Source organism: Chroicocephalus ridibundus, chromosome 3 (genome assembly GCF_963924245.1).
Source record: "Chroicocephalus ridibundus chromosome 3, bChrRid1.1, whole genome shotgun sequence".
NCBI lineage: Eukaryota > Metazoa > Chordata > Aves > Charadriiformes > Laridae > Chroicocephalus > Chroicocephalus ridibundus.
In genome coordinates this window covers 112,976,306-113,003,981 of record NC_086286.1, presented here as the reverse complement: position 1 = coordinate 113,003,981, position 27,676 = coordinate 112,976,306, and the positions used below count along the sequence as shown (strand labels likewise).

The following is a 27,676-nucleotide window of genomic DNA, read 5'->3' as shown; positions in this document are numbered from 1 at the left end:
GCACCATCCTGCCAAGTCTGTTGGTTGATAGCGGATAACAGAGCATTAAAGTCTGCAGTGGCAATTAAATTCTGTGAAGAATCCCTATTGCAAGAGAAGGACACTTCCAGTTTATGTTTTTGTGATTGTGGCTGGTATAGTTTGCCTTCTCTATTTTTAAATTTCTTCCTAAGATTTAAAATATGTTCCATTTTAGCATACAAAGCAAAGCTCCTGAAGTGACCTAGAATAGGTAGGCAAGTGGTTTCATGAGGGTGGAAGAGGGGGAAATAGGCAATAAAACATACGCAGACATCTCTGTAGGGTTTTCCTTTTTGTCAGATTACATGTGAAATTTGAATAATGGTTGGACTTTCTATTTTTTCCTGGTATTCTGCCACTGCTTTTTTCCGTTAATTATCTCATTTCCCCTCCCTTGTTTTCTATGATCTGATCGTCCAACTCGCTTCACAGATGATAATGAATAATCAGGTCTTTTGGCTTTGTGTGTTTCATGTCACAGATCACGTGCCATGAAAGGTTTTACTCTCAATATCAGGGTTTGAGCACAGGGATACTTGTAACAGTGAGCGGAGCCACAGCTAAAGAGCAAATAAACTGTTTTTCCTCATTTGTGAGACTTCTGCATTGGTTATTCGTTCAAGATCCCATTGGGGGATTACCGTAAGTGGCTGGAGTGGCCTGAGTTCGAAATGAGTAACGTGCACTTTGTAAGGCTTGAGCAGGTAGTGTCACAGGCATGGAAGTGGTGAAAAAGGTTTATTGAAGTGATAGAGATCTTTACATGATGAGTCAGCAAGATGGAACGAAGGGGAACTTTTTATTTAATAGAAATGGACGCGAGTCAAGGATTCTCTAATCTCATTTCTAATAATCTTCAGCAGAGAAACTTGTACTTAAAACTTCTCTTGTAATGAAATTTTAGTTAGTAAGCAACTTGGATTGTGTAAGAATGACAGACGGTTTAATCCAAAACAAAACTATAGATAAACTTTAGAGAATATTCCTCCACCTCAGTCATGCTTTGATGGTAATGAAGCAGAGATAATTGATTGCTTGAATGGCATGAGAACCAGTTTAATATATCTAGACCGCTTTCTTATTAATATTAAAGTTTGGTGTTTAGATTTGAAGAAGTGGGTTTGGGGGAAACAACTGAAAAGAGTAAAATCCGGATGAAGACAAGATGGACACAACAGCTTCTTAAATGTTGGCAGGAAATCAGTCTGAGTGTTATATAGTGTTTAAGCTGAGTCTTACTGGATCAGGCATAGGAGTTTGGTTAATTCATTAAGTAGGTAGAGTCTTTCCTGTTAATGACATGTTAGGTCTTTTCCTTGGAAGCTCTTACTCAATGGAATAAAATATGCAGCACAGTAAAAAAAGTTAAATTTTTCATTTGGCATGTTACGGTTCTCAGCTAGGGCTGGAGTCTTACAAAGGTAGATCATACTTGATACAGAGACAATTGTGGTCTAGAATACAATATTATTGTTTGGAGTGTTAGGGACTAGAATATTAGTAGAATATTATGGTCTAGGATACAATTCTACAATGTTTCGTATCTAGTTGTCTGCAAAAGAGGACTTCTGAATGAGTAGTAACAACTTCTTTTAAATAAACGGCATTATCTCATACTATTACCACACTATCATGTTAAAACAAACTATGTGTATTTTCTGTATATAAAATGACTTCTACTTGTTTCCATAATCAAATAGGATCTTAAATGTTGTTGAATCACAAACATTCCTACGGTCATGTTGACGTCGGAGGTTTTAACATACATTTTTAGCAAACAAATCAGAAGCCTCGTCAGAAGTCCCACTCTAGGAGTTAACTGGCCACTTTACGTTCTCAAATGTCAGCTGATTTGCTCTGGAGAGAAAAATGTAGCGTTAGATTTTTCCATTCAGCTAGCTCACCTACTAAATTAACAGCATTGGAACAGTTGAGTATGGCTGCGTGCATCAGGGTAGAGAGGAATTTCAATCAGAACAGCGGGAGGGAAAAGCGAAGAGAGCTAATTGTTAACTTGGGAAATTGGAGGAAGTTTATATGGAAAAGTACATTGATAGTGCAACATAATATTGTTCAAATAAATCCTTTGCCTCATGGTGGAAATATGCAAGTTTTTTATTATTCCCCTTTATCTGTTTATACAGTCTGGGCTTATCCTTGAATAAAAATACATGAAATATACCTGTGGTGTTTTAATTAAAATAAATAGGGCAGAATAGGATTTAACATGGTTGCATAGTGAGCCCAATGAGTTCAGGATGCAGCAGTGCTGTAGAGTTTAGTTGCTGTCTGGTGCCATTGGTTCATAATTTAATCAATAATGTTTGGCTCTCTGCTTTTAATAAATCAATCAGACTGGGACCACTTGAAACAGTTAAACTGGAAAGCTCTAGGTTGTTGGTCTCAAATAAATGACGTAAATTAAAATAACGCTTACAAAATCTATAGTACTCCTTATTGGTAAGGCAAGCAACAGGTTTAATTGTGCTTTGTAATTGCTGTTGCTCTTAAAGTCTGTTTGATCTCAGAGGGATTAATTTGTTATTCCATTATGGCACAGTACCTGAGAGCCTAACTGTAGGGTTTTTTTGTAAGAATATATAATGTTATAACTTTCTATAATGTCCACAGGTTTTAGGACCTGCCCCAAAATGGTGTTCCTTCTTGGACAACTTGACTGAAGAACTGGAAGAGAATCCAGAGACCACAGTTTATGATGATTACAAATTCGTTACCAGACAAGACCTTGAAAATTTAGGTAAAACAGCTAAATATCCTCTTTAGCTAACTTCTTTGTTCAGTTTTTGATCATTTACACGTGTGAGTTTTGTAATTCTGATGTGACATATGAGGACTGATAGAAATTCACTGGCAGTAGTTTACTCCAGTCGTCTTGGTTATTAATATACCAGACTGATGGCTTTATGTTCTTTGGTTCCCAACCTGTGCAACACGAGATATTTGTGTTTCTTGGATTTTTATCCCAAGAAGATGATTGATATTTGCTGATTTAATATGTCTAGGAATCTCATGTGTGCTTTCAGACGCTAAATGGAAGACATAGGAAGAGAAGTTGGTTTAGTTTTCAAAATATTTTTGAGGTGCTCAAATAGTATGTTGGAACTTACAGCAAAATCTGCCAAAGGCTATCCTGTTTGAATGTCGTAATTTCCAGAGAATACAAATCATTCTAAGGCTAATAGAAACACAGTTTCAAGGAATTGGAATGCTGAAAATTATATAGCAGAGAAGGTAATCATGCTTCTCCCAAGGTAGTTAGTCCTTTTTCTGTCTGTTACGTGTTTTGATTGCAATGTTTTGCTCCAGTTTAATTTAATTAATTTACTTCTGAATATGGGAGTTGGGTTTGGCCTGGCAGGAGGCCATACAAGGAGGAGGTCATCCAAAGCACCTGCATCTTCAGTGTTCTAGTTCTAGACGGTCTGAATGTATCCTGCAGAGCCCTGTCCTGGTTGTAAGGGGATGTAAGCCAATGTAGTATTATCTACACAGAGATTTGACTGGGAATAGTTATTCTACTTTAAATTCACTAGAACTTAGTCAACTTAATTTCCCCATAAATGCAAGTTTTCAAATGAAGAACCAGTTTAGGGGTTATTTTGTATTTCATTCATCAGGGTTTCTTTGTATTACTAGCTGGAGTACTCTCATTTTGGAATACACAGGAAGACTGTTTCCTGGAAACAGTTAAAAAAATTTTGAGACACAACTCTGCTTTCTGAGATGCACAGTGGTTTCTCACTTTTTTTTGCCATTTAGTTCTAGAAGTTGTTTGTTAATTCTTAATTTCTAAAGATTTGGGGTCTGTAGAGGATATTTTTCTATAAAAAGCTTTTCATCTTCTCAGTCTTGGAATTTGTGAAGATACATGGAAGGAAAATCGGAGAACTCTTAAGTATTTTCATTCTTACTTAGGTTAGGGCCTAGGGTGACAGTTTTATGACCTGATGTGGTACTGTATTTTTTTTCAACATGTTGATTCTTCAAAGACAGTGACCCAAGGCAAAACTCTTTAATTAAAAACATCTCTATACCACACTAAAAAAGTGACTGTCAAACATCTATGGAGTTTAAAAAAAAATCCTCTTGAATTTTTCTTAGTAAACTTTTATGGAGCATAGTGCTTGTGGGCACTTTTAAAAAGTGCACAGTAACATGTATTATGACAAGAAAAATGGATTTTGTTGCTCTGAAGCAGCTCAAATTTCTTGCTGGCCAAACTGTTTTTTTTTTTTTTTTTTTTTTTTGCGGTTTTACTTAGTCTTGATGTAATGGATGTGACTGTTAGATTGATGCGTTGGCAGTGCTTGTTTGTCTTGAATCGGGTAAGTGAAGTGGCTAGTTTGGAATAGGAGTTCTTCATATATGAAACCTCTTTGAAATCCTCTGTAACTTTTTTCCCAGGCCTTGCTCATCTCATTGGATCGTCATTGCTCAGAGCGTATATGCATGGCTTTTTCATGGACATAAGACTTTATCATAAGGTAAATGACACTGACCCTCGTCAATTTTTATTCTTAACAATAAACTATGCGTGTTGGGCTTTTGTTGGCTTTTTTTCTGTTTTTTTTTTGTGTTTTGGGGTTGTTTTTTTTTCCTCCAAAATATGGACTGTGTCCTGTATTGATGTTGTTTTCCTTTGACTTCCTCCTGCTTGTTCAAAGGCAAAAATGATGGCCAACCCCTTTGCCTACGAAGAATACAGAAGAGAGAAAATAAGGCAGAAGATAGAAGAAACACGTGCACAGAGAGTTCAAATAAAGGTAAATGCTGTAAACAATGAGTATACTTCTGGGAAAACTATTCATAGAGAGTAATATATTCTTAAGTGTATCTCAGAGATGTAATGATTTAGGATTTGATTCTGTTTATCATCAGAGACACAAAGTAATTTATAGAACTTTTTGAATGGAACCGTAAAATTCCCCTGCGTGTGATTACCACAGATGAGAAGGACTGATACCAAACTGTAAACGAGCAGCTCTCATTACATTTGCCACCTGAATGGGTAACCCACTGGTAAAACTTGCAGTTTCTACTTTTGTCATCAAACTAAATGACTTAAGCCATTAAAACATAATACTCTGGAGAGAGATGTATAAAAATAGTATTGTGTTTATAATAAGTAGCTTTCTAGATTGAATTTTCTCAACATACAAGGAGAAATAATTGCTTTTAAAGTACTAAAGCTGATGTATTGCAAGGAAGAAATGATACAAAAGTTCTGCTTAAATTTTCTCCAAGTGCTTTAGCTTTACTAGTACCTAGAAATATTTGGAACCATACAAGGAGCTTTTCAGCAAAAGTTACAAGAATGAATAAGAGTTCTCTCTTCACCACATCTATGAATGTAAAGCATGTCAATTTTTGCATGTGCAAAAGCATAATTTACTGATTAATTGCTTTCCTCTCTTTAGAAACTTCCGAAAGTCAATAAAGAGCTTGCACTCAAACTGATTGAAGAAGAAGGAGAAGAGCAACAGGTTACTAGAAAAAGGAAACAGAAGGTGAGCTTTTGTTTTGGAGACTTTTCTAACTGGGAATGCAGAAATAGTAATGCTTGAAGTATTATTTTTTTGTTGTTGTTGGGTTTTGTTTTCTTTTTTATTTGTGTGTGTTATCTGGACAAACAGATTAAAAATTCCATTGTTCTGTTTCTCATAAATAACTAGTAAGTGGCTTTAAGGTGAACTTTGCTGTAGCCGCAGCACCAAAAAGGCCATGTAGTAACTTAGACCTTAAAATGATGACATACTCACTGTGAAAGTGATACGGACTTTGTAGGACTCCAGAAGTTAGCTAAATGCAGAGTCAATACCAAAGTTGTTCTAGAGAGACCTATTGTTTGCATTTGTTGGTATTTTGGTGGCGACCACCACAAGATAGGTGTTTTCTGTAAAACTGAAGACAGAATTGCCTTTCTTTGTGTACACAGTTAACTACATTTTGTAAAATAGCCAAAATGGTTTGCTCTTATGCAACAGGAATTCTTCCGGATGTCGAAAATAATCCATTTTTATCCTAAGCGGAGTCTAAGGGGAAAAAATGAGTTAATGTTTAGTAGCTGGTGAGAGGGAGTCTTTCTATAGGTAGCACTTCATAGGTGCTCATTCTCAAGAGGACTATAGAATTCATGGAAGGCAGGCATTAGCTTCGTGTGGCATCTAATGAAATCCCGCGTGTTGCAGTTAAAAGGAAGAATGAACTACTGAAAAAGTAGGTGGTGGCAAAACCTTAAATGCAGCCTGTCGAAGCCAGTGTTACGATGGAAATATGAGCTCAATAAATGAGGGCTGATTTGTCTAGGAGTACATACAGGTTGCGTTATGAAGTGGACTAGAAAGAGTATACATAAAAATACGTGTTCTGGTTATTTTCCTGAAATGACATTAGAGTCTTATGAAAAGCAATTTATTTTTGGCTTTGGGATTTAATTTTTTTGGTGTGTGACTGCAAGTCGCATATTTGTAACAGTTTCTGTGCTTGAATTTTACACTTATTGTTTTCTGTATTTATTTTTTTTTTCCCCACTTCATAGGTAACAATGGAAATTTAATACTGGGGTGGGATGAATGTGCTGGTATAAGTTTGGCAATGTTGAAAGATCAGCTTTTTATAATAAAAAGCTATGTATTCATGAATTTTAAAAGTATGACAACAGGTATTCACCTAAGCTGAAACTGTAGCTTGAACTGTTCCTAATTCAACAGTAGCATAATTTACACTGAGATCATTTTACTTTAACATGAATGAAACTGTCTTTTCCATTCTGTATGTGTGGGCAGTGAAGAAAAAGTGTTATAAGATGTATAGAAACACTTATGTATTTACAGTAAAACAGTAGTAGCATTGCATAAAGACGTGTTTACCCTGATAACTTGTTGTACATGTTGTAGAATCATCCCTGTCAGACAGGGTATTTGCCTTGGAGGTACTGCTGATTAGCCAATAGATATCAACACGTTTCCAGACTAGCTGGCAGAATGTATGAGAGGCATTAATTCAAAAATACTAGTAACTGTGTATTTAAGGTGCCCATAGCGTGCATAAAAAGTCCTGTCTTGCTTACAGGTACCTTAGAGTGATATTTATTTGATCTTTGTGAAAGTAATAAAATTTAGTAAGCATAAATCTTGATTTTACATGACCTGGAAGGATAAAGCAACTGGCGTTTCACATACCGGTTTTGAGTTTTGTTTAATTAAAAAGTTGTTACTTATTTTACTCATGTCTGTTTCAGAATTTTATAACTCTCTCATGCTTTGCTTCTTTTCCAGAATCTGCCTAGCCTTCTCAAAGATGATCGTTTTAAGGTTATGTTTGAGAATCCAGATTTCCAGGTGGATGAGCAGAGTGAAGAATTTAGGCTACTTAACCCACTTGTTTCTAAAATAAGTGAGAAAAGAAAGAGGAAACTAAAGCTCTTAGAGGAACTGGAAGCACAAGAACAGGTAAAATATTTTGCACTTGGATTAAGAAAAACCCATAGGTTTGGGTTTTTTCCTTTGTTTCAAGCATTCAGAATTTTCACCCTAGAAAGATGGGGGCAATGCAAGAACGTCTTATTAACTGGAGTAATTAAGTTTGATGTGTGATGTTATCCTAGTTTTTATATATGAACTATATTGCGTCTACATGAATATAGCTTTGAAAAACATAAAATATGTAGGTGGAAACAATTTTATAATACATCTTCTGCTTCCTTTGCTGCTACTGCTTTTGTTGAAATTTCAGTTCTCTTCAACTGTATTGTGTAAAAGCTGTCACATACGGTAATTGCAGGAATGGTTTGAAAAGCAAATTAGTGGATGATTTCTTATTTTTATACTATTTTCGTCTTCAGGAAGAGGAGGAAGAACCAGAAGGAAAAGCAAGCGATGCAGAAAGTTCTGAGAGTTCAGATGATGAAAAAGGCTGGGTTGAAGAGGTCAGGAAACAGCGCAAGCTTCTACGCCAAGAGGAAAAAGTAAAGCGGCAGGAAAGGTTCAAGGAGGATCAGCAAACATCACTGAAACCTCAGTTTTTTGAGATTAAAGAAGGAGAGGAATTCAGAAGCTTCAAAGACTCTGCCAAAAAACAAAAATTAATGAAGTAAGACTAATGTTCCTATTTTAATAGCTGGGGGTGGACGATTCTCAAGTATTTCTCTTACAATGCAGGCCAGTGGCATTTTGGCTTGGAAGCACTTACTAGTAAAGCCACATCTGGCGACTCAGGAATATAACTTAAAGTGACATAGTTGTTGAAGGCTTTGTTTTGTAGTTGAACAAATACAGTGTTTAAAGTATGGCAGAGAGACAACACAAATGAGATATTAATATTCTGAGTGCAATTTGGGGATCCATTACTCAGTGTTGGTGAACTGTTGCTCTCACAATTAACAACACTGGTGTCTATAAGAGTGGTTATATTTCTCCACTGGCGTCAGTTTGAGGTTTACAGTCTGGATGTTTTTCATCTGACCCTCTAAAAGGATATAGAATACTGCATAGTCAGTATTTTGTAAGTAGGATCAAGGTGGTAAACAAAAATTGTTCTATCTGGGTATTTTTATGGCATCTAGAAACTTTAAGAAAACTATGCTATCCTTACTTTGGCAGGTCTCACTATCTCTGTTTTTCTTTTTGCAATACAAACATTCAGACTTTTTTTAAAATGTGGATTTCCTTAAATTGATGATCAGGTAATTGGGTACTGTGTAAAGAGCACGTCAAACCAAAGCTTTGGCTTTGAGGTGCTTAATACCTGCAAATCTCATTGATATTATTTTTTCCAGAGGTGAGTTGAGCTCTTCAGAAGATGAGCTTTAATACTCTTTTATTATTTGGAGCGCAGACACTAATATTAAAACCTTGAAAGACAATAGCTTCAAAGTTCTTGCAGCACACTGGTTGCAGAGCAGAATTTTGACTAATGTTGGAAACAAGTTGCTGGGCTAGATGGATCTTGTAATAGCCATTATGTTTTTACTTAGAATGAAGTGATACAGTCAGAGAAAAGAAAGTGAATAATACATATAATGGGACTGTTTCTCTATGTCACTAATGACTGACTCTACAACCTAGTTGTTTCATGATGAAAGTTTGGTGGAGGCATGTGAAAGAAACATTTGATAAAAATTCAGCCTGTCCCTTTAATGTGCAAGTTTTTAACTGGAATTTATCATGTAAAATGGTCTTCAACTCCTACTGAGCCAGTGTTTCTACAGTAGTCTAGTAGTCTATGATTTCCATGCTGTGCCTGCAAGACCTCTTTAAATAGACATAGTGGGTTTTATAAATCGGGATTTGTTCTGCAGCAGTTCTGCAGAACCGCTTCCCATGTTTTCCTTAGCTATTTTTTATCAGCAAGTGTTTACACACAGGGATTCTTCTTTGTTCTTTATATTGGATATACCCACTCATTTTGGACTCTTAAGATTCTTAGATTTCTCCATCAACTTTCTTCTGATTATTTTTCTTTCTTTCTTCCAGAAGGTGAAGCAAATTTTTACTTCTGTCAGGTTTTTTTTTTTTTCCATTGTCCAGGAGAAAATCCATTCTGGACACTCTGACAGAGCATTGTAGGTTAAGGATATTTTTTACATTGTACTTGGATTTATCGTCATGTTAGCAAGTGATTTGAAAAGGGCCCTGAGAGAGTGGTCAAATGGCACTGTATTCTCATTGCCATTGAAATACTTCCCTAAAAGGCAGCACGGCTGCAGCCTACTCACGTACTGTTCTTTTACGCAAATTCAGCTGCGCACTTCTAAAGGAAATTCTCAAGGACACTCAATTTGAAGTATTAAGATTTTATTTCATTCAAAACATTGAAGGCTTAAATGTGAACAGGGATACTGAAAGTTAAGTAAATAAGGCCGGACAGGTGTAAGGAAGAGAAACATTTAGAAAAAACTAAAATAGTGTGACGCAGGACAAAATAAATTCTTTCATCTGGTTTACAGAGGGAGAAAAATTATTGCTTTGGTTCAGGAAAACTGAAACCAAATACCACAGATCTGTCCAGTGGATGGAGGAATATCAGTGATGATATAAACCACGGAACGACTTCTAAATGACTACTTTTAGGGCAGAGAGAATCTGTCTTAAGATTCACTGCTAATTCTCTGCAGAATATTTTGCAAGGTGTGGTGCATAATTAGGCTGGCTTGGGTTAGTTACCCTCTATGTGGTAAATGCACAGATGAGACGTAATGTAAAATGTTTAAAAAACAAAAAGAAGAGGAGAAAAAATTGAGTCTAGAATAGGATGACAAAAAAATGGATGTGACAGCATTACATCCTTTGTGACTTTCTGAATTGCTTCATTGACTTGTCTTTCCATTTTTATTTTTGGCCAAGCAATTAGCTCTATACTCAGTGATCCAATTTGTGCTTATCCAGGTATTGTTCCGAGTGTGGAGTTTGATATCCCTCTAATTCTTAAAGGAAATTTAAAAATTAACAGCTGGTATCCATTTCTTATAACGTATAGCTGATATGATTCTGTAATCATAATGACTTAGTCTGTGTTGTGAGCTAAGTTGTTTGGTTAATAAGCATTTTTACATAATAGAATTTCATGAAGAAAATACCTAAATATGTCTTCTGCTGGCTTTATTCAGTGATAAGTAGTCAGCATGAAAATAATTAATTCAAGTAGTGTACTGAAAATTGGAAAGACTGTAGTGGCATGTACAATCCGGTGAGGCTGGCATGTTTGTCTTTGATTTGATTTATCCAAGTTATGGAATGATGGTCTGTGACCAATATAATTAAGTACCTTAATACCTTCACTATGCATTTAATGGTTAGGTGTTCTTTTTTTTTCTCTAATCGTATAATGTTCTACCTGAGGAAACAGTTTATGGCTTATATAAAACTGGGTGTTTCTTTTGACATGTTCCTGACTCAGCTCGGCTCCAAGCCCAACTTCTAAAGCAGTGGTGCGTACTGTACATTTCTTCATAGATCAACAGTCTACGCATTTCTTTGTGCAGGAAAGCTGCAAAATTTACTCCTGGTTGTAAAAAACCACCTTGTCTCAAATCAGTCTGCATTTGATTTTCCCCTTTTGCACTCTTATGCTTACACGTGAAAGCCTGCTGAACATATTAGCAAAGATGCAGAACTTTGCTTTGTTTACTTACTGCAAAAGTTCCTTACATAGTATTAAAAGGACCCATAAAGGGAAAGGGTTTTTATCATGATGTGTGCTAAAAGCTCTTTCGATTTTCTTGATGTCCCTTTAAAAGGTTTGTTATTGAAGTTAGAGCATGGCAAAATTAAAAAGTACAGTGGTCGTATCTTCAGAGATGGTCAAGAAAGTTGACAAAAGCCAACAAAAGCACCGTTGACATTCTTCGGTATCGCTAAAGTAAAACAGCAGGAAAAGTCCTGAAAAACTTTATAACCCCAAAAAATGAAGTGCCTAGGCAATTTTTTGTTTGTTTGTTTTTTACTGTAGGGCAGGGGAAGTTGCTTTTAATAACACTGTTAGTGTATCCCTTGAATCAATTTGTTGAGGATGATTTAAAAAAACAAAACAAAACCAAACCCAAACAACCCAGCTGTTGTGTTTGTGTATCAGTGCTTGCAATTCACTATCATTTGAGGTGTGTGCATTTTCAGATAAATAACAGCCGTACCTGCAATTATTCAGTAAAATGGCAAGCCCACAGCATTTTGCTAGTATCTCCTCATTTTAATTTTTCTCCTGACTGAAGCAGTATCTAGGCAGTCATGCTAAATAATTGCTGGGTAGTAGCCATATTTCTCCAGTTTGCTTTCAAAGGGGAGAAAAAATGGGACTTCACTTGAATGTAGAAATCCCACCACAATGTCGGTGACTGATCTTCTGCCATAGTTAGCTCTAAGGCTTAGCTTGTCTTCCCGATTCGCACAGATGGAACAAGTTTTTACATGTACTCACTGAAAAATATACTACAGGGAAGAAAAAAAATACAATCAAAGTACCTAGTCATGAGAAATAAAGTAATTCTTGACAGTAATTTTCAATTGCTAATCTGAAAAGTCTTTGTTACATAAAATGGCTCATTAACCAAAATTCAGCGGACTTCAGAGACTTGGTACGTAGGCCACAATCCACGAGCCCTTTGTCCATAGAAATGCCATTGACGGTGGTGGCTGCTAATCACCTGTATTTTTATGATGACTTATTTTCCACTTTAAAACCTGTACAAAAAAAACGTCTCTCAGCCTTCTTCAGAGAGATCTAATAAGATGCTAACAGCAGCATCTCAAATTGCAGAACTAATTTCATTTACAGTTAGGCGAATGTTTTCCAGACAGAGTGAGTTTGATCACACATGTCGTATTCTCAGGTGGCACTATCTATACTCGTAGGGCCCACATTACAGAGGAAGGACTAGCCGTGCCAGGGCTCACAGGTGCCTGTAGGGGGGTGGCTGAAGCCAGCAGCGTCCCTGCCTGCCTGCCTCACCCCTGTGCTGGAGGCTACGCGGGATCAAGGTGTATTTCCACTCCTCGTCTGTTCCACTTTACAACCCGGCTTACTGAAGTCAGCAAGGGGGATATTAAATATCAGCTCGCAACCTGGAGCAGCCGGGGCACATCGGCGTGTCTTGCTTTTGTAGGGGCGCTAACTTCCAGTGGGGGGAGAGCTGAAAACACTGTCAGTTTTGACCACAACAGCTACCTGCTCCGTAGAAATGCTGGAGTTCAGTGCCCAAGGGGAGAGGCTTGACACCAGCTTGCTCACAGAAACTAACTGATGAGTACCGTGCGCTTGAAGGCGAATGCTCACGTTGGAGCTCCTCTCTGGGGTCAGGGTCTGTCTGTCTTAACACATTCGCTTGTTTGCATCGTTCTTTAATTTAGAAAACTGTTTGCATTAAGACTGTTACAGGCGCAGTGTCCGAGCAGTCATTTGTGTTTGCACTAAGTAGCTTGTCTCTGTCAGTGAAGTGGTTCGCTTGGTGGCGAATTCATTCTGATGTGTAGTCGAGACTATTTCCTTTCCCTCAAAAGTGTTTCCAATTCAGAAATTACAAGATTTCAAGAAGGCTGTATATATCCAGCCTTATTGGTTTTTTATTTGTGAATGTATCTATTACTGCAACTGAATATTCCTGACTTTTTCTGACATTTTGTAGAAAAATATAGCAATAGAAGGGTGTGGTTTCTTTCTCAACTAGAGTCCTGTTGCTTTTTAGCAGAAAAAACAATGAACTTTACATAAATTTTAAAAGTGTTTCTCTACTGAAAGCAGTATCTGGAGGGAATGATTTGAACTTGTCTTTTCTGTTTACTGAATGTTTATTTTTTAGACTCATGGCATTTCAGGCTTTCAGAGAAATTGAGATTAGTTTTGACTGCATTATCAGCCTTTATTGTAGTAAAAAGATGGCAAGAATATGGACTAACGTTAATTATTCTCCACAGGAAAACTCTTGGAGATCGTTTAAAGCTTGAAGAAAAACTTGGCACGCTCAATGTGTGTGATACCACAGTAGGCAGCAAACAGGCAACATTCAAATTAAAGAAGGTGAGCTATATATATAATTTTTTAAGATAATACACAAGTAACTTTAGTTTTTGCATGAAAGAACAGGAACTTTGAAACCGTCAAACAAATGTCCCTCTTCATTTCTTTATAAGCTGCCAACTCTTCTGCTTCTTGCCAAGAGAATGAAAGCCTCCGGTAGTACACTGTGTGTTTATACCCTTATAACTCAGACAGCGCTCATAAAATCTTATATTCCGGTGGAAAATACTGCCTTCCATCTTTTGATAGTTTATTTGCAGACATACCATCAGAAGCTTGTGACTTTACCTGACTTCAGTGCCAGGACTGGTCAGATCTTGGTCTGCAGGTCCAAATGCAATCAGGATGCTGTATGTGACTGGCTTGCTCTTGGTTGGTCACATCGCTAGGTCTCAGCATGATCAAAACAGAGCTCCTAACGACCTTGTCATTGAACTTGTGTAACACAGATTGCAAGAATGAGCTCTGGTCCTGTTCTGCTTGCCAAATTCCTTTTGAAGTGTGTAGTTAACTGCTGCCTATCTAACTTTCCCAAAGGGTTTTGATTTCCCATCCTAAGGAAATTTGTAGATTGCAGACGGGATTACTTCATAGTGTGGGCAGAGTTAAATGCATGCGTGCATCTACTGCTGCTGTAGAACACTTAAGGATTTTTTGCTAGAAAATGGCTTTAGAACTGATGAAAGGACACGTTATAAAAGCTGAAAACCCATATTGATTCATACTTGAGCTGACAAAACGAACTTCAGTTAAACTGGTTTTCCTCAGTAAGCCTCTTTGCTATAGTACATATCTCCTTACCAGTGGTCAAATATTGTTCTCGCTGGTAAACTGCTGTCATAAGAATGGCCAAGATTGTCACATCAAGTATGCCTTAAAAAATTCTAAATAACCAAATTGATTGGACTATTTCTGCCTTACTTGTTTTACCTATTTATTGTCTGTTTGCAGATGTTCTTTTTCATCTGTTTTTGATTGTTGTATTGCTGGAATTTAAAATGTGGTGACTGTGGAATAAGTCACAGATTCCTCTGCAGTGCTGTGTAGGATAACCATTCCAGGGATTTTACCAACTGCTGTAACTGATATGTTTAGTGTCTTGCAGCTAATTAAATGGTCTTTGCAGGGCTTTGGAAGCACGGTCTTTTTTATAGTAGCCTTAAATTAGAAAGCGCAGAGCCAGAAGGTTTCTTGCAATTGGTGTTGAACAATAAATGATCACCTTTTGCTAACAGTTTTGTGAAAATTTGGGAGTAAGGTGGAAGAAGAGAGATACAGCAGTGGTTCAGAATGCTATTTTACTTGATTCTATCAGATATGCTATAGTTTTGATTTATTTTTCTTAATTATGTTGCTGCTAACTGTTAACTGATGTTGCTTTATTGAAATACGTACGTTGTGCTCGTTTGCATTAAAAATATTTTTGGAAGTCTAATTAAAAGAGAAATAACGCATCTACAGAGACCTTTCCTCCTGTCAACAGAATAGCAAAATAAGACTTACAAGTCTTCTCTCAAATAAACAGACGCCCTGTATATATTCTGAAGTCACAGGGAATGGAGCAGGGAGAGCTAGGAAGAGCTCACGCTATGCAGTATGCTGTGTCTTGACGCTCCTTTTCAGAGGATGAAGAGATGAAGTTGGCAAATCCAAAAAGGGATTTTAGTGTTACTCTGATCATCGACTTCTGCTTTGTGACGCCCTTTCCTTAAAGTGCAAGTGTATTTGGGAGTAGGTAGAAAGATTTAGTGGAGGAGAGAATTGTGCTTCTCTGGGATTGGTATCACTCGACCTTATAGATCGGTGGAATTGAGACTGAACTTTGCTGCTACAGTTGTGATATGTTGGCAGCCTCCCAAATGGCCAGCAAGTACTGACAGATCCAGTGAGGAAATTGTTTGGCATTGATATTTCACACTTTAGTTTTCAGGGGATTTTTAGTATGGTTCCTACAGTGTGGCATCCTGTTTTTCAATTTCAGCGTGCTTTATGATAGCAAATAGCTATGACAAAACAGCAGGGTTTCTAAAATGCCTAAGTACTTACACTACTAGGGAGGTATAGAGGACGTTTTTAAAAAAAATCCACAAAGCTTCAAATGCAAATCAAGATCATTCAGTACACTAGAGGTAACAGTCAACATTAAATTAAGTAAGATTTCTCCAGACCGTTTCAGACAAAGTCTGGAGACAGAGAGAAACTACTTACATTTTCACATAGCGGGCTTCTAGTTTCCCTACTTGCAGTGGAAACGGGAGTCAATAAATTTCAGTGACGTCTAAAGCTCACTAGCTTTTATTACCGTGATACTGGTATGGGCTTATTGCTACATTTGGTAGATTGGTTCATATCTCACCTCAGCCAAAATGTTGTCTATGCGTGCAAATCTCTAGCTCAGGTTTAAATGGTACTTTAATGGGAAACTCAGGGAGAGGTGGGCTGACATATAAGTGCTGCTGATTACGGATTAGATGCAGTGGGGATACAGTTGCATGACCAGTAACTCTGTCACACTGTTCCTGTGATGCTGTTGAAATTGCTCTAATTTTATTTAGAGTATATTATAGCATATTTAGAGTTTTTTATAGCATGGACAGTTGCCTGAGCTTGGCTAGTTCAAGTCTGCTAGTTCAAATTTATGATTAGTTCGAAGACAAGCCTTAGTCTTCCAAAGAAAATAGTAGTTTATGGCTGTAAGAGTCATTTCATCTATGTGGTATGTAAATGAAACCCTTTCAGCATGTTCTTGATGAAGAGGAAAAACATTAAGAGAGCATGTGCCACAGGAGCAGAGATTTTAAATTATTTTCATGTGGAAAGTCTTTGTAGAATTGCATACAGCATATCAAACTCTTTCAAGAACTTGTAAGAACACTTTGTAGAAAACCTGTACGTTTCAGCAAATTTAACTAATTTTTCTGTCTTTTAAAATGCATTTGTGCAAATATTAAATGTATGCGTAACTAGTTACCCAAAGGAGATACTAAATATCCTCAAATTGTGCTCTACCTTAAGGGCATTAAAACATAATTTCCAGAGTGTAATTTTACAGTCTATTGTTAGACATTGGTTTTCATCTGAAATACATTTTTTTTTTTCACTTTTTTCATGTTTTTCGATATCTTTGCCTTAAATGTGTGCTGTGAATTACTTAGAATGATAATGCCTGGAGTACCCAGAATCAACAGGTATGGTATAAGACAAGGTAGCATGGGACCATTTAAAGTAACGCTTCCAGATTTCCTTAGTAGAATTCTGACTTGATATATAGATGCTTGAACAATGAGGTGATGTGTAAGTTTACAAGAGCTTGAGTCTGTTTTTGTTCTAACATTCCAGTCAGAGCAGCAAAAGAAACAGCAGGAAGCTGAGAAACAGCATCGTCAAGAGAGGAAAACTCTTCGGCGTTCTGCTAGTCATCTCAAGAGCAAACGTGGAAGAGGACGACCGTTTCATTGATTTATTTTATATTATTTTTTTAAGAAACTTCCTTTATCTCATTTTTCATTTGAAAAAGGGACTTTTTCATTTGAAAAAGGGACTTTTTCAAATTGGGACACAGTACCAATGTATTTGTATTTTGATTCATTGGTGAACACAAAAAACAGAACTTGCTAAACCCCGTGTTAATTACTGAAAAGCTTATGAAAGTAAAGTATTGACCAAAGGACACTACAAATATGGTGTGTTATAAACTCCAGTGTGAACTGATTTGTGCAGAAATCACGCGCAACTGGTTTTTGTGTAACCCTGGATGTTTTCTATATAAGATTTTATATATACAACAAGGCTGCCTGTCTTTTATTTAACTTAAAGAGCTGTGGGTTTTTGCTTTCTGAAGGCTTTGTGACTCTTTAGATAGAAGATCAAGGGTAAGTTATTTTGTCTAAAAATTTATCTTTACAAGGGCACAACAAATTTTCCTTTCATGGTTCTTGAAGGATGATGCACAATTGTCTTTTTTAAAAACTGACTGTGGCCTTGTATTCTTGGGTTGCCTTAGTAGCCAGAAGGAGCTACAAATGGTTGTCCTGAGGGCAACTGAGAATAGAATGCCTGATGTAGGTTCCTCTAAATCACTCCATAAGGAAACTTCTCTTGCCACACCGATGTACAAAGGGGAATCTCGGAAGGATAGTCTTACTAAGTTAAATTTGGTAAGTATGGCCCTTACTCAGAATCCTTAGGACCAGGTTTAATACGTTTTGGTAAGCCAGCCGTGGTTCTACATAGATCAAGTGGTACATGTTCACATAATAAGCACGTTAAGGCCATGACAGTAGAGTCCTATTATTCAAAAAGTTAATTTAGTTAAATAACTTAAGAAACTAGAACCTATGTTAAGGAAACGATTGATTCTTTTCTATGTTGTCTTTTTGATTCCAAACAGAATGCTTGTTGCTAACCAGGATACAACATCTCTTCTTGATTTTTTTATCTTGCAAACCCATCATTTACATAAGCAGTTCACTATTTAAGCAAATAAATTAATTTTTACCTTTGATTCTAAAGGCGCTTTGTTTATTGCTTTTCAAAGGACTTTAGAAATTGTCTTTTTGCTAAAGCCAAGAAACTGTGAACTTTGAATCCAACAAGAATCAGTGACTCTCCCCATCACTGTAAATCTTATTAAGAGACTTGGAGGTTCTTAAGTGTTTTGCTTTGTAAGCCAGAGAGGTTATTAATCTGATCAGGTCTCCTGGACACTATTTACCGTAGAATTTTTGCAGTTATTTCAGTAAAAACCTTGGTTTCTCGCAGCCTGATGCTTTTTATTATTATTTTTAAGATGGTAGACTAATCAGTCACATGGTTAAATTTATTTTCTTCTCCCTGGTTTAATTTTACTTGCTTTAATTCCTTGGTGCTTCTGTTTTTAATTATATTGTTTCCTTTAATTTAAAAATGCCTTTTGCACCTGGTATTTTCAGTTTAAAACATACATTATAATCATCACCTTTCTGTCGTTGCGTTCCAACTAAAGGATGAGTCTCTCCATACCTGTTTTTTACCTCTTAACAGTCAAATTTCTGCATTGCCCACAAGCTTCTCCTGCTTTCTATTTAACACAGAACTATCTGGTATTCCAATGTCAGTCTCACCCATGCTGTATATCAAGAAGTACCATTATTACTTTGCCTTAGCCACTGAGAAAACGTAACGCAGTTGCAGTTGCTCCAGGGTATGTCCCCCTTTTTGGAGCCTTGTCTTTTGATAACGTTCAAGCCTTTGAAATCCAAGTGCAGTGACAAGTTAAAGTTTGTACTAATGCAGCATCTTCCCCTGGAGTGTTGTTTTATCTCTTGGAAATTATCTTTGTGCAATTCAGGTGTGTTCGCTTCATGTACATGGCTGTCCTGAACGTGGAAAGATTAACGGTGGAAACTTGCCACCATTCTGGTTGAAACAGGGAGAATTGGGGATTAGGTGGACAGAACTGGTTCTGTAAGAACAGGAGTTCGGAGGACTTTGCTCCTTCTCATGGTAGGCCTAAATCCCATGATGTTTGATCAAGAGCTAGAGGTGCATTTGTGGTTTCAGGCATCTGTATTTCAGCAATGATTTTATTGGCTGTCAAGAGCAGTAAAAAAAAATAGATGGTTGATCTGCAGGGTAGTAGTGAACTGAGTTTGAAGCAGTTAACTTTCAGCTTCAAAAAAAAAAAGCTGTATTTCTTCTGTTTTGAGATTCTCCTGACTGGCACCGGTTTAGGTCAGTGTATGTTTTGTTTTTCATGCACTTAGAGTACCTCGTTATGATAATATTGGCCATGTATTTAGGTTGGAGCTTGTATGATTAAAAGAACATACTTCATACTGTTAGAGAAAAAGCACGCGTAAACTTTGCTTAGCACACCGTTTATTTCACATAAAGGATATTTGGGATACACTTTCAATGGTGTTTAAATATACTAGGCATAACCAGTGAGATGCCTGGAAAGATAGGACTGTGACTGTGGTTTGCATATTATAAAAAGCCAATGTGGGAACTGGAAGATGGGCTTGATGCATTTATAGTAGCTTATGTTGTTTAGCAAATGCTCTACAATTGTCCCTACTGTTTGGGGTTCCCAAAGCACTGCAAGCTTTGCCTGTAAGTATGCTGTATTTTAGCTACTATGTGTATGTATATGCTGTATATGATCTTGCTATAATAAGGCTAATTAAGGATAGAAGTGTGAGTAATAGGTACCAGCTATTCTGGAGAACAATCCTAGAAAACTGGAGGTCGCAGATAGCATTTGTTAATGAGAATATTAGAGTTGGCTCAAGAATCTTAATACTTGTGAACGACAGATGTAACAACCGGTTGTGAGGTGCCCTTCCAAGGAGGAAGACTGTACTGCGTCGTAAATTCGTCTGCTTGTCTTTGCCCAGGAACGCCTGCCCTGGCGATGTTTCATCATTGGCCAGTTTATTCCTTTGTGCGCTGGGCTTGGTTGAGAACGTGGTGGAATAGGGCATTCGTGTAAGGTGAAGAAGAAGTAAAGCTCTGTGCAGTCTCTGTCTCAGCTATGACTGAATTCGTGCTCTGCTGGATAACTAGTGGCTCGTGTAGAATTTGAAAGACCAGAGAGAATTAACCAAAAAACAGGTCTGTAGTGCCAAAAGTGTTTTCCTGTTGCAGCCGTATTCCCAAAGGGAGGACATATGATTCTAATACAGGCAGAGGGAAACCCAGCATGTCTCTAAAGCAGGAAGATAGCATATAATTTTAAAATTCATAAATTAATTGAACTAATATTTACTCTCCTGCTACTTTTTCCCATGAACCAGCAGGTGGTTAGAATCAGCAGTACCCAGAAAAGTCGATTTCCTAACCTTGATCTGACTATTAAATGTTTGAAAGAGGGTGGTGTTCTGTAGGTATTGCTCACGTTGGTCAGAAGTGTTGGATGTTTGCATTTTGCTAACAGTGAGGCATGGCTCTTCAGGGTGTCCAGTGCTGGAACTCTGGAACGCAGGGGAGCTATAGTTGGTAGGCTGTGCCGAGTCACCTGGCACGCATTTGAGCCCAAGAGCTTTTCGGTGAAATAGGGATGAAGATTCCTTGCAAGCTTTGTTTTTGAGGTATTGGGGAGCAGCAGGAGGGCAGCCCTATGAGCGAAGGCAGGCTGGGGGTCCTGCGTTATCTAAAAGCAAGATAGAGTAGGGTGACGGCAATGAGGTTCAACCAACAGACCAAAGAGAGATGTCCAAGGTCAAGTGAGCAGGTCGGGATCCGTGAGGCGCTTGGGCACTAAGGGTGATGCGGCTCCCAAGCAAAGCAAGGCTGCTCAGGGGTCTTTCTCCCACATCTCTTCTCATAGCAGTCTGGTCCCCGGTTGTTTGCCCATACTGTTCCCAGAGCTGGCTTGCAGCACAGACAGCCAAACCCTTGGCAAGGTGGGGGAGGGGTAGCGGAGCTCTAAAGTCCTACATAGGGACCCGACATGAAGCATGTTTAGATTCTTGAGTTTGATAAAGCAGGTTAATGTCCTTGAACAGATATCTGGGGGAAGATTTGCGAGTTTCATCAGAAGCTGACGCGTTAATGCAACATCATTGCAACCAATTAACTTAATGGAACAAAAGCAGGCATTTCTTGGGTATCAGCCTGATTACATCAACCGTTTTGCATTCAACGGTACTTATTTTCCATACTGCAGAAACCAGTATTGATCCAGTATTGCCATTCCTACAAGCTGAGCAGCTGCTGGGGTCCTTTTTGACATTTAAGGTTCGTACCCTACGGTAAGAGTGATCAGATGCTGTAGCCTTGTGGAAACCCTGATTGTTTCATACGTATGAGAATTTAGTGGTGAGAATCAGTTTAAAAACTCCTTTTAAAAAAATTTACAGGTAGTGGTTAAATGTGAGTGAAATCCTAGTGAGATAAAGAAAAGACCTGGGTCTGATGAGTCAATACTTTTTTACTCCACAAGTAATATAGTTTACTTCAGATGGGCTATTAGTCATTGAACAAACGTTGGACCAAAACTATTTGTGTAATGTTCTTTCCAAAATGCTGTTACCAAGCCAAGCAGCATGCTGTGTTCCTGTGACTGGTATAATTGTCTGAAAAAGAGAGCATCCATCAGTTTATACAAAACAATAAAAGAATTTACCACACTGCTGGTTCCTAATCTCTGAACAAAACAGTGAAATATGATTTAAAACATTCGTCTGCATAAATAGCAAGTGTGTGAAAAATACATATACACATTTTTATACTCATGGGGTTCATTTATATACGGAGCTTGAGATTACCAGCTTCGGGAAGAGTTGTGAGGGAGGGTGTAACACGTTTTCAAATTACTCCATCTTGCTTTGCGGCTGTCTTTTATATTTGTGTTCTCCTTCCAGACGGCAGAACGAGTAAATAGACTTGAATTCCAGGAAGAAAGGACCAACTTCCAGATGCAGAAGGGACAGCAAAGCAGTACAGCAGCTGACCTGGGGAGGTTGTGCAGTGTCCGCCAAGAGACTTGCAGTGTCAGATTAAAGCTCTGCAGGAACCCCACAGGTAGAGTGGAGCCTGCCTTGAGGAGGAGGAATGGATTAATGAACTTTAGAGGACCTCTCCAGCCCAATGACTCCATGAATGGTTGTAGGGCATAAGGAAGAGGCATGCAGCATTAATTGACTGGAGTCATTTTTCCCCCTTTGTCCCGTCCTTCAACTGAATCACTCACTAGTTTTATCTTTTTATCTCTTTCATAAAGATTAAATACTTTTTTTGGCTTGTCTCCATAGCTAATATATTTTGTCTGATCTTGGGAAGTATGGGGTTTTTAAGCTGAATGAAAGCACATAAATCTATTAATAAACTTCAGCTCTTGATCGTTATCTCTGTGTTTCAAAGCTGATTTTACTCAACAACTGACTGTTTGTGATGAACGTGAAGAAGTGGTCTTAGTCTGTTACCAAAATGAACAATTTATAGCACAGCCTGCAGAAAATAATCAGGTTTAGCAGAGCTTGTAGTTTACACAACTGGAGGAAAAAGAATTCCCGCGTTTTAAAGGCTCTGTCGATGGGTAACTGTAAACCTTGCGACGCGGTTTATAAATCATTCTGTCTGTAAAACTGGGTATTGCTAATTTCCACACCCATTCCCCCGCCTATAATTTAGGCATTTTCTCTCTGCCCCCTTCCTCTCTCTGATAGCTCTGCTTGTGTTAACTGCGTTTTACTATCACTTCCTTCCTCCTTTGTTTTTTAATTTGGCTCACATCCTTGATCCACATGGGGCCTAGTGGCAAATTTCTATGGATAGTATCACACGTGACCCTGTGTTTCTACAGTAAGTGGCATTTCTGTACAAAATACTTCTGGGCATCCTGTGCTGCAGACAAGTTTGCACGCTCACACATCAGCCAAGGTAAATTAAACTGATTTCTGAAAACAGCGATGACTGTAAATCATCCATACTAGTATAAATTCAGAAATGCGTGTCAGTTGCTGACCGTGTTTTTCAGGATCTCATCCTCTGATCTTTGTTTGCTCAGTGTTTCAGATGGTGGTGCACGTACAAGGAGTGAAGATCAACCCTCGGCATGTTCAGAAAGTACTAATTTTCCTCTTACTGTTTGAAAGAAATAATTGCAGAGATAAGTACTGCATTTCCTTTGACAGCTACATTCAATTAGAGTTTAAGTACAATAATTTTACAGCAAGACCAGGTATGAGTTTAAAACACTACCGTTCCCAGTGTGGTCATGCTTTACAAGTGACGTTTGGGTCAGCTTACCTATGAAGGCAAGCCCTTGTTCCCATTTAATTCTTCATTGAGTGGGGCAAAAGTGAAAATCCCGTTTCCTCATTAAAGAGAAAACTAGGCAGTTGAAGTGGGAAATACCAGCCCAGCCCTAATCAAAATTTATACTCCCAATTCCTGGAACCACCCTTCCCTTCCCTACAGCGGTTTCTGCCAAAGCTGCTCTGTCTCCTTATTATCTCTTGTTTTAACATCTGGCTATTTCTTGTGGAGCGCCTATCCTTATGCTCCAGTTTTTCTATTAATATCAGGATCTATAGTACAAATTTGTACAGATATAGCACAGATTTGAGAACGAGCACTAATGGTAACAGTAGTCAGGTCGTGTCTAGGCACACCTTGAGCAGAAAGGATTTGTATAAACTTGGAGATGTGGGGAGCTGTGACATCAAAGTGCATGGGGGGGATTCGGAGAGCTGGCACGTGTTCCTGTGCATATCGTTAGTGATAGGCAGGGGGGAATGTTGCTTTAACCGCCCAAAATTCTATTCCTACCGCTCTGTGTGCATCTGTACCCCTGTACTAGCTCTGCTTCAGTAAGGGTCTGGGTGTTTTGGCTGGAGTTGTTTTATAATTTTTTCAAGACTTTTACTACTGTGTTAGTACAATTCCAGTGTACAGTTACATACATGCACAATTACATTACATTGTATACAATAGCACAAAACGTTCAACATTCAAAAGCATTCAAATTATTTATCATCTGACTTCAGTAATTAATATTATGTCCATTCCATTTACCAGCACTTCTTCTGTAAATGGATTTTCTTATGTATTTTAACCTTTGTAATATTGGAACTTCATATCACAAGTGAAGTGCATACAGTAGGGGTCATAAAGACCACATGTTTAGAATGATAGAATGTGTTGGGTTGGAAGGGGACTTTAAAGGTCGTCGAGTCCAACCCCCCTGCACTGAGCAGGGACATCTTCCGCTAGATCAGGTTGCTCAGAGCCCCATCCAGCCTGACCTTGAATGTTACGAGGGATGGGGCACCTACCACCTCTCTGAGCAACCTCTTCCAGTGTCTCACCACCTTCATTGTAAAAAAATTTCTTCCTTATATCTAGTCTAAATCTCCCCTCTCTGTTTAAAACCATCACCTGTTGTCCTATCACAACAGGCCCTACTGCAAAGTTTGTCCCCATTTTTGCTGTAGGCCCTCTTTAAGTACTGGAAGGGGCTATAAGGTCTTCCCGGAGCCATCTCTTCTCCAGGCTGAACAACCCCAACTCTCTCAGCCTGTCCTCATAGCAGAGGTGCTCCAGCCCTCTGATCATCTTTGTGACCCTCCTCTGGACTCACTCCAGCAGGTCCATGTCTTTTCTGTGCTGAGGGCTCCAGAGCTGGACACGGTACTCCAGGTGGGGTCTCACAAGAGCAGAGCAGAGGGGCAGAATCACCTCCCTCAACCTGCTGGCCACGCTTCTTTCGATGCAGCCCAGGATGTGGTTGAGTTACCTGTAAGGATTTAATCATCTTATGCAAATGAGAATGTTGTGAAAAGCAATTATCTTGTCCATTAGGATTTTGCTGATATTCTTGTAAACTGAATCAAAAGGAAGTTTGCAACACTCCCATCATAGCTACTGTGTTTTTCTCCTTTCCTGGATGTAAATGAGAGATTGCCCAACGGGACTATGACACTGTTGTACTGAAAATATGGGGCAATATTTTAAACAGATCTCCCCAGCAAATATATATCCTCTATCTGAGATATTTTAGACAGGTTACAACAAATCACTTTTGCACAATGCTATGGTAACTACGTTGCTGCATTTTAAATATTACTAGAAGCAGAGCACAGATGATCACGCCCCGGTGTTTAGGACGGGGCCTGACGCTGTTCAGTTTACGAGTATGGACAGAAGCAAGAACATCGTGTGTAATATCCCGCATGTGCATGTTGGTGGGGACTAGTACCACTGAATTAACTGCAGTTTGCCAGTTAAGGGAAGAAATTAGAAGTATTGTGAAGTCTAGAGAAAGTTACTTTGGGAGAATTAAAAAGAGACGATCCTTTATTTTCATGGTCTGTCTCTCAAACCATGAGCAGTTCCAGGCAAAATGGGAAGAAGGTGGAAACTTTTTCAGAGGGGAGGTGAGGCTATTTCAGGTATTCAAGAAACGCTTGACCTCCCTGGAATGGTGGAAATGAAAGCTGACTTCAGTGGTGGCATTTTGGACAGATGTGAGGGCAGGGCTATGGGGGATATTTAATGTGACCAAAGCAAGGGAGATTTTACACCCAAGTGGAGAGGCCACTGTGCCTCAGGGTACGGGAGGATGAAACAGCCAAACAGTCAAGGCAGCTCCTTCTCTCCAGCGTTTTTCCAGAGGATCTCTCTTAGCTTCCCTTGTTATATGATGTGTACATGATACCTACTGAAGCAGTTTCTGGAAAGTAATGCCCTGTCTTGGCCTCTAGTTATCATAGAATCATAGAATCTTCATGGTTGGAAAGGACCTTTGAGATCATCAAGTCCAACCATACAGACACCAAAAAAGCACCCAAACCAAACCAAAAAAAAACAACACAAACCACCACAACCAACCAATCTACAATCTCTGTCACTAGAGCATGTCCTGAAGTGCCACATCTAGACGTTTCTTAAACAGCTCTAGGGATGGTGACTCAACCACCTCCCTGGGCAGGCTGTTCCAGTGCCTGACCACTCTTTCAGTAAAGGAATTCTTCCTAATATCTAACCTAAACCTCCCCTGCCGCAACTTCAGACCATTTCCTCTGGTCCTGTCATTATTCACCTGGGAGAAGAGGCCAACACCCACCTCTCTCCAACCTCCTTTCAGGTAGTTGTAGAGGGCAATGAGGTCTCCCCTCAGCCTCCTCTTCTCCAAGCTAAACATGCCCAGCTCCCTCAGCCTCTCCTCAGGTGACCTGGTCTCCAGACCCCTCACCAGCCTGGTAGCTCTCCTCTGGACACGCTCCAGCACTTCAATGTCCCTCTTGTACAGAGGGGCCCAGAACTGAACACAGCACTCGAGGTGAGGCCTCACCAGTGCCGAGTACAGAGGCACCATCACTTCCCTGCTCCTGCTGGCCACGCTATTCCTGATACAAGTCACAATGCTGTTGGCCTTCTTGGCCACCTGGGCGCACTGGAGCATGTTCATGCTTCCTCTAAATCACAGAAAAGTAATTGATCTTTCGTGTCAGTTAAGATGCCCTATTTCCCCTTGCCTCTGAAGATCTCTGAAGAAATAGCAGAGCTCCGTCCTTCAAAAAGGCAACTGCTTCCCATGAAATTAGAGGAATTTCTCATAGACCATTTGGAAAAAGAGTAACTGTCTAGTGAGGCAGTCAGTGAAGCAGCTGGGAAGGGATGGAGAGAGGAGAGGTGGAAAATCATTTGAGATCTGGCCAAATGTTTCTCTTAAAACATATTCCAACAGAGAAAAGAGCTTATAGATGTAAAAGGCAAATTTCCAAGAGCTGAAACTAACCTGTTCTGGTTTGGGGTTCTCAGTGAAGACATTCTAGCTTCTAATTTTACCACCATTTTCTCCTCGAGGGTACAGTCCTGTCCTGAGCTGCTCAGGTTTCTTGCACTTCAGTGTCTTTTTAGAAGTGGATTCCTCCAGCCGGAATGGCAAGGTTACTAGAGCTGGTCAGGAAGAAACAGTAATGCAAACTCTTTCAAACTTTTTTTCTGATTCTCCCCGCAACCCCTCAACATCTGGAGTTATTGGGGGTTAGATAATTGGGCATTATCTAATCACGAGCCCCGAGTCAGTGAGCGCCCCTGTGGAGCAGCAGTCTGAAGTGCCTGCAGACTGCTGAAGTCTTGAGCTGCCTTGAACCCTTTCTGTCTTCCCTTCCTTCTGGGTAGGCATGTGTTGCCACTGACGGTATCCAGAAAACGACCCACAGCAGCTGTCAGCAACAGGTTTCCCAACCTCCTTTCAGCTGCTGGGAAATGGTTTTAGCGAATGCTCTTCAGAGGATGAAACAGTTACAGCAAGTTTGACAGACAACCTCTTCGTTTCTTCAAGCTGCCTTTAGCTCTTAAGTCATAACAGCAAACCAATTTCTGCACTAAGTAGGAATAGTGGGGATGAAAATTATTATCAGTGCTGATGTGTTTTTTTTTTTCCTAGTGTAGTTGGGATTTGGTGACAACTAACTGATAGGAGCTAAGTGGAAATAATTTCTTAATCACAGGAAGCTTTGGAGCTTCTGGCTTTGAGGCAAGCCTACTTCTGGCTTGCTTCATGCATCACTTCATCTGTCTCACCACATTAAGTAATGCATTTTAGGGCATCTAAACTAATACATCAAGATACAAACCAGGCTGAAGAACTGGATGGGCTTAAGAATCTGTCACAGTGTAAGGTACTCATACG

At 38.9% G+C, this 27,676-nt stretch overlaps 1 protein-coding gene across 3 annotated transcripts in view; it reads left to right on the top strand.

Annotated features, from left to right (window-relative positions):
* Positions 1-22,361, top strand: part of NOL10 (nucleolar protein 10) — a 58,526-nt gene extending 36,165 nt beyond the window's left edge. Inside the window, exons 14-23 of one of the 3 annotated variants that reach the window (XR_010070459.1) lie at positions 2,653-2,779; positions 4,447-4,526; positions 4,707-4,805; positions 5,460-5,549; positions 7,320-7,493; positions 7,886-8,133; positions 13,449-13,551; positions 16,891-17,423; positions 21,200-21,270; positions 21,897-22,361. Coding sequence is in view for 1 of the 3 variants with exons in the window: in XM_063330474.1 (XP_063186544.1) it covers positions 2,653-2,779; positions 4,447-4,526; positions 4,707-4,805; positions 5,460-5,549; positions 7,320-7,493; positions 7,886-8,133; positions 13,449-13,551; positions 16,891-17,010 (1,041 nt within the window). In the remaining 2 variants the exon portion in view is untranslated. Of the gene's footprint in view, positions 1-2,652; positions 2,780-4,446; positions 4,527-4,706; positions 4,806-5,459; positions 5,550-7,319; positions 7,494-7,885; positions 8,134-13,448; positions 13,552-16,890; positions 17,424-21,199 lie in introns of those variants that run through there. The other 2 variants (XR_010070458.1, XM_063330474.1) reach the window with 2 other exon arrangements.
* The last annotated feature ends 5,315 nt before the right edge of the window (positions 22,362-27,676 follow it).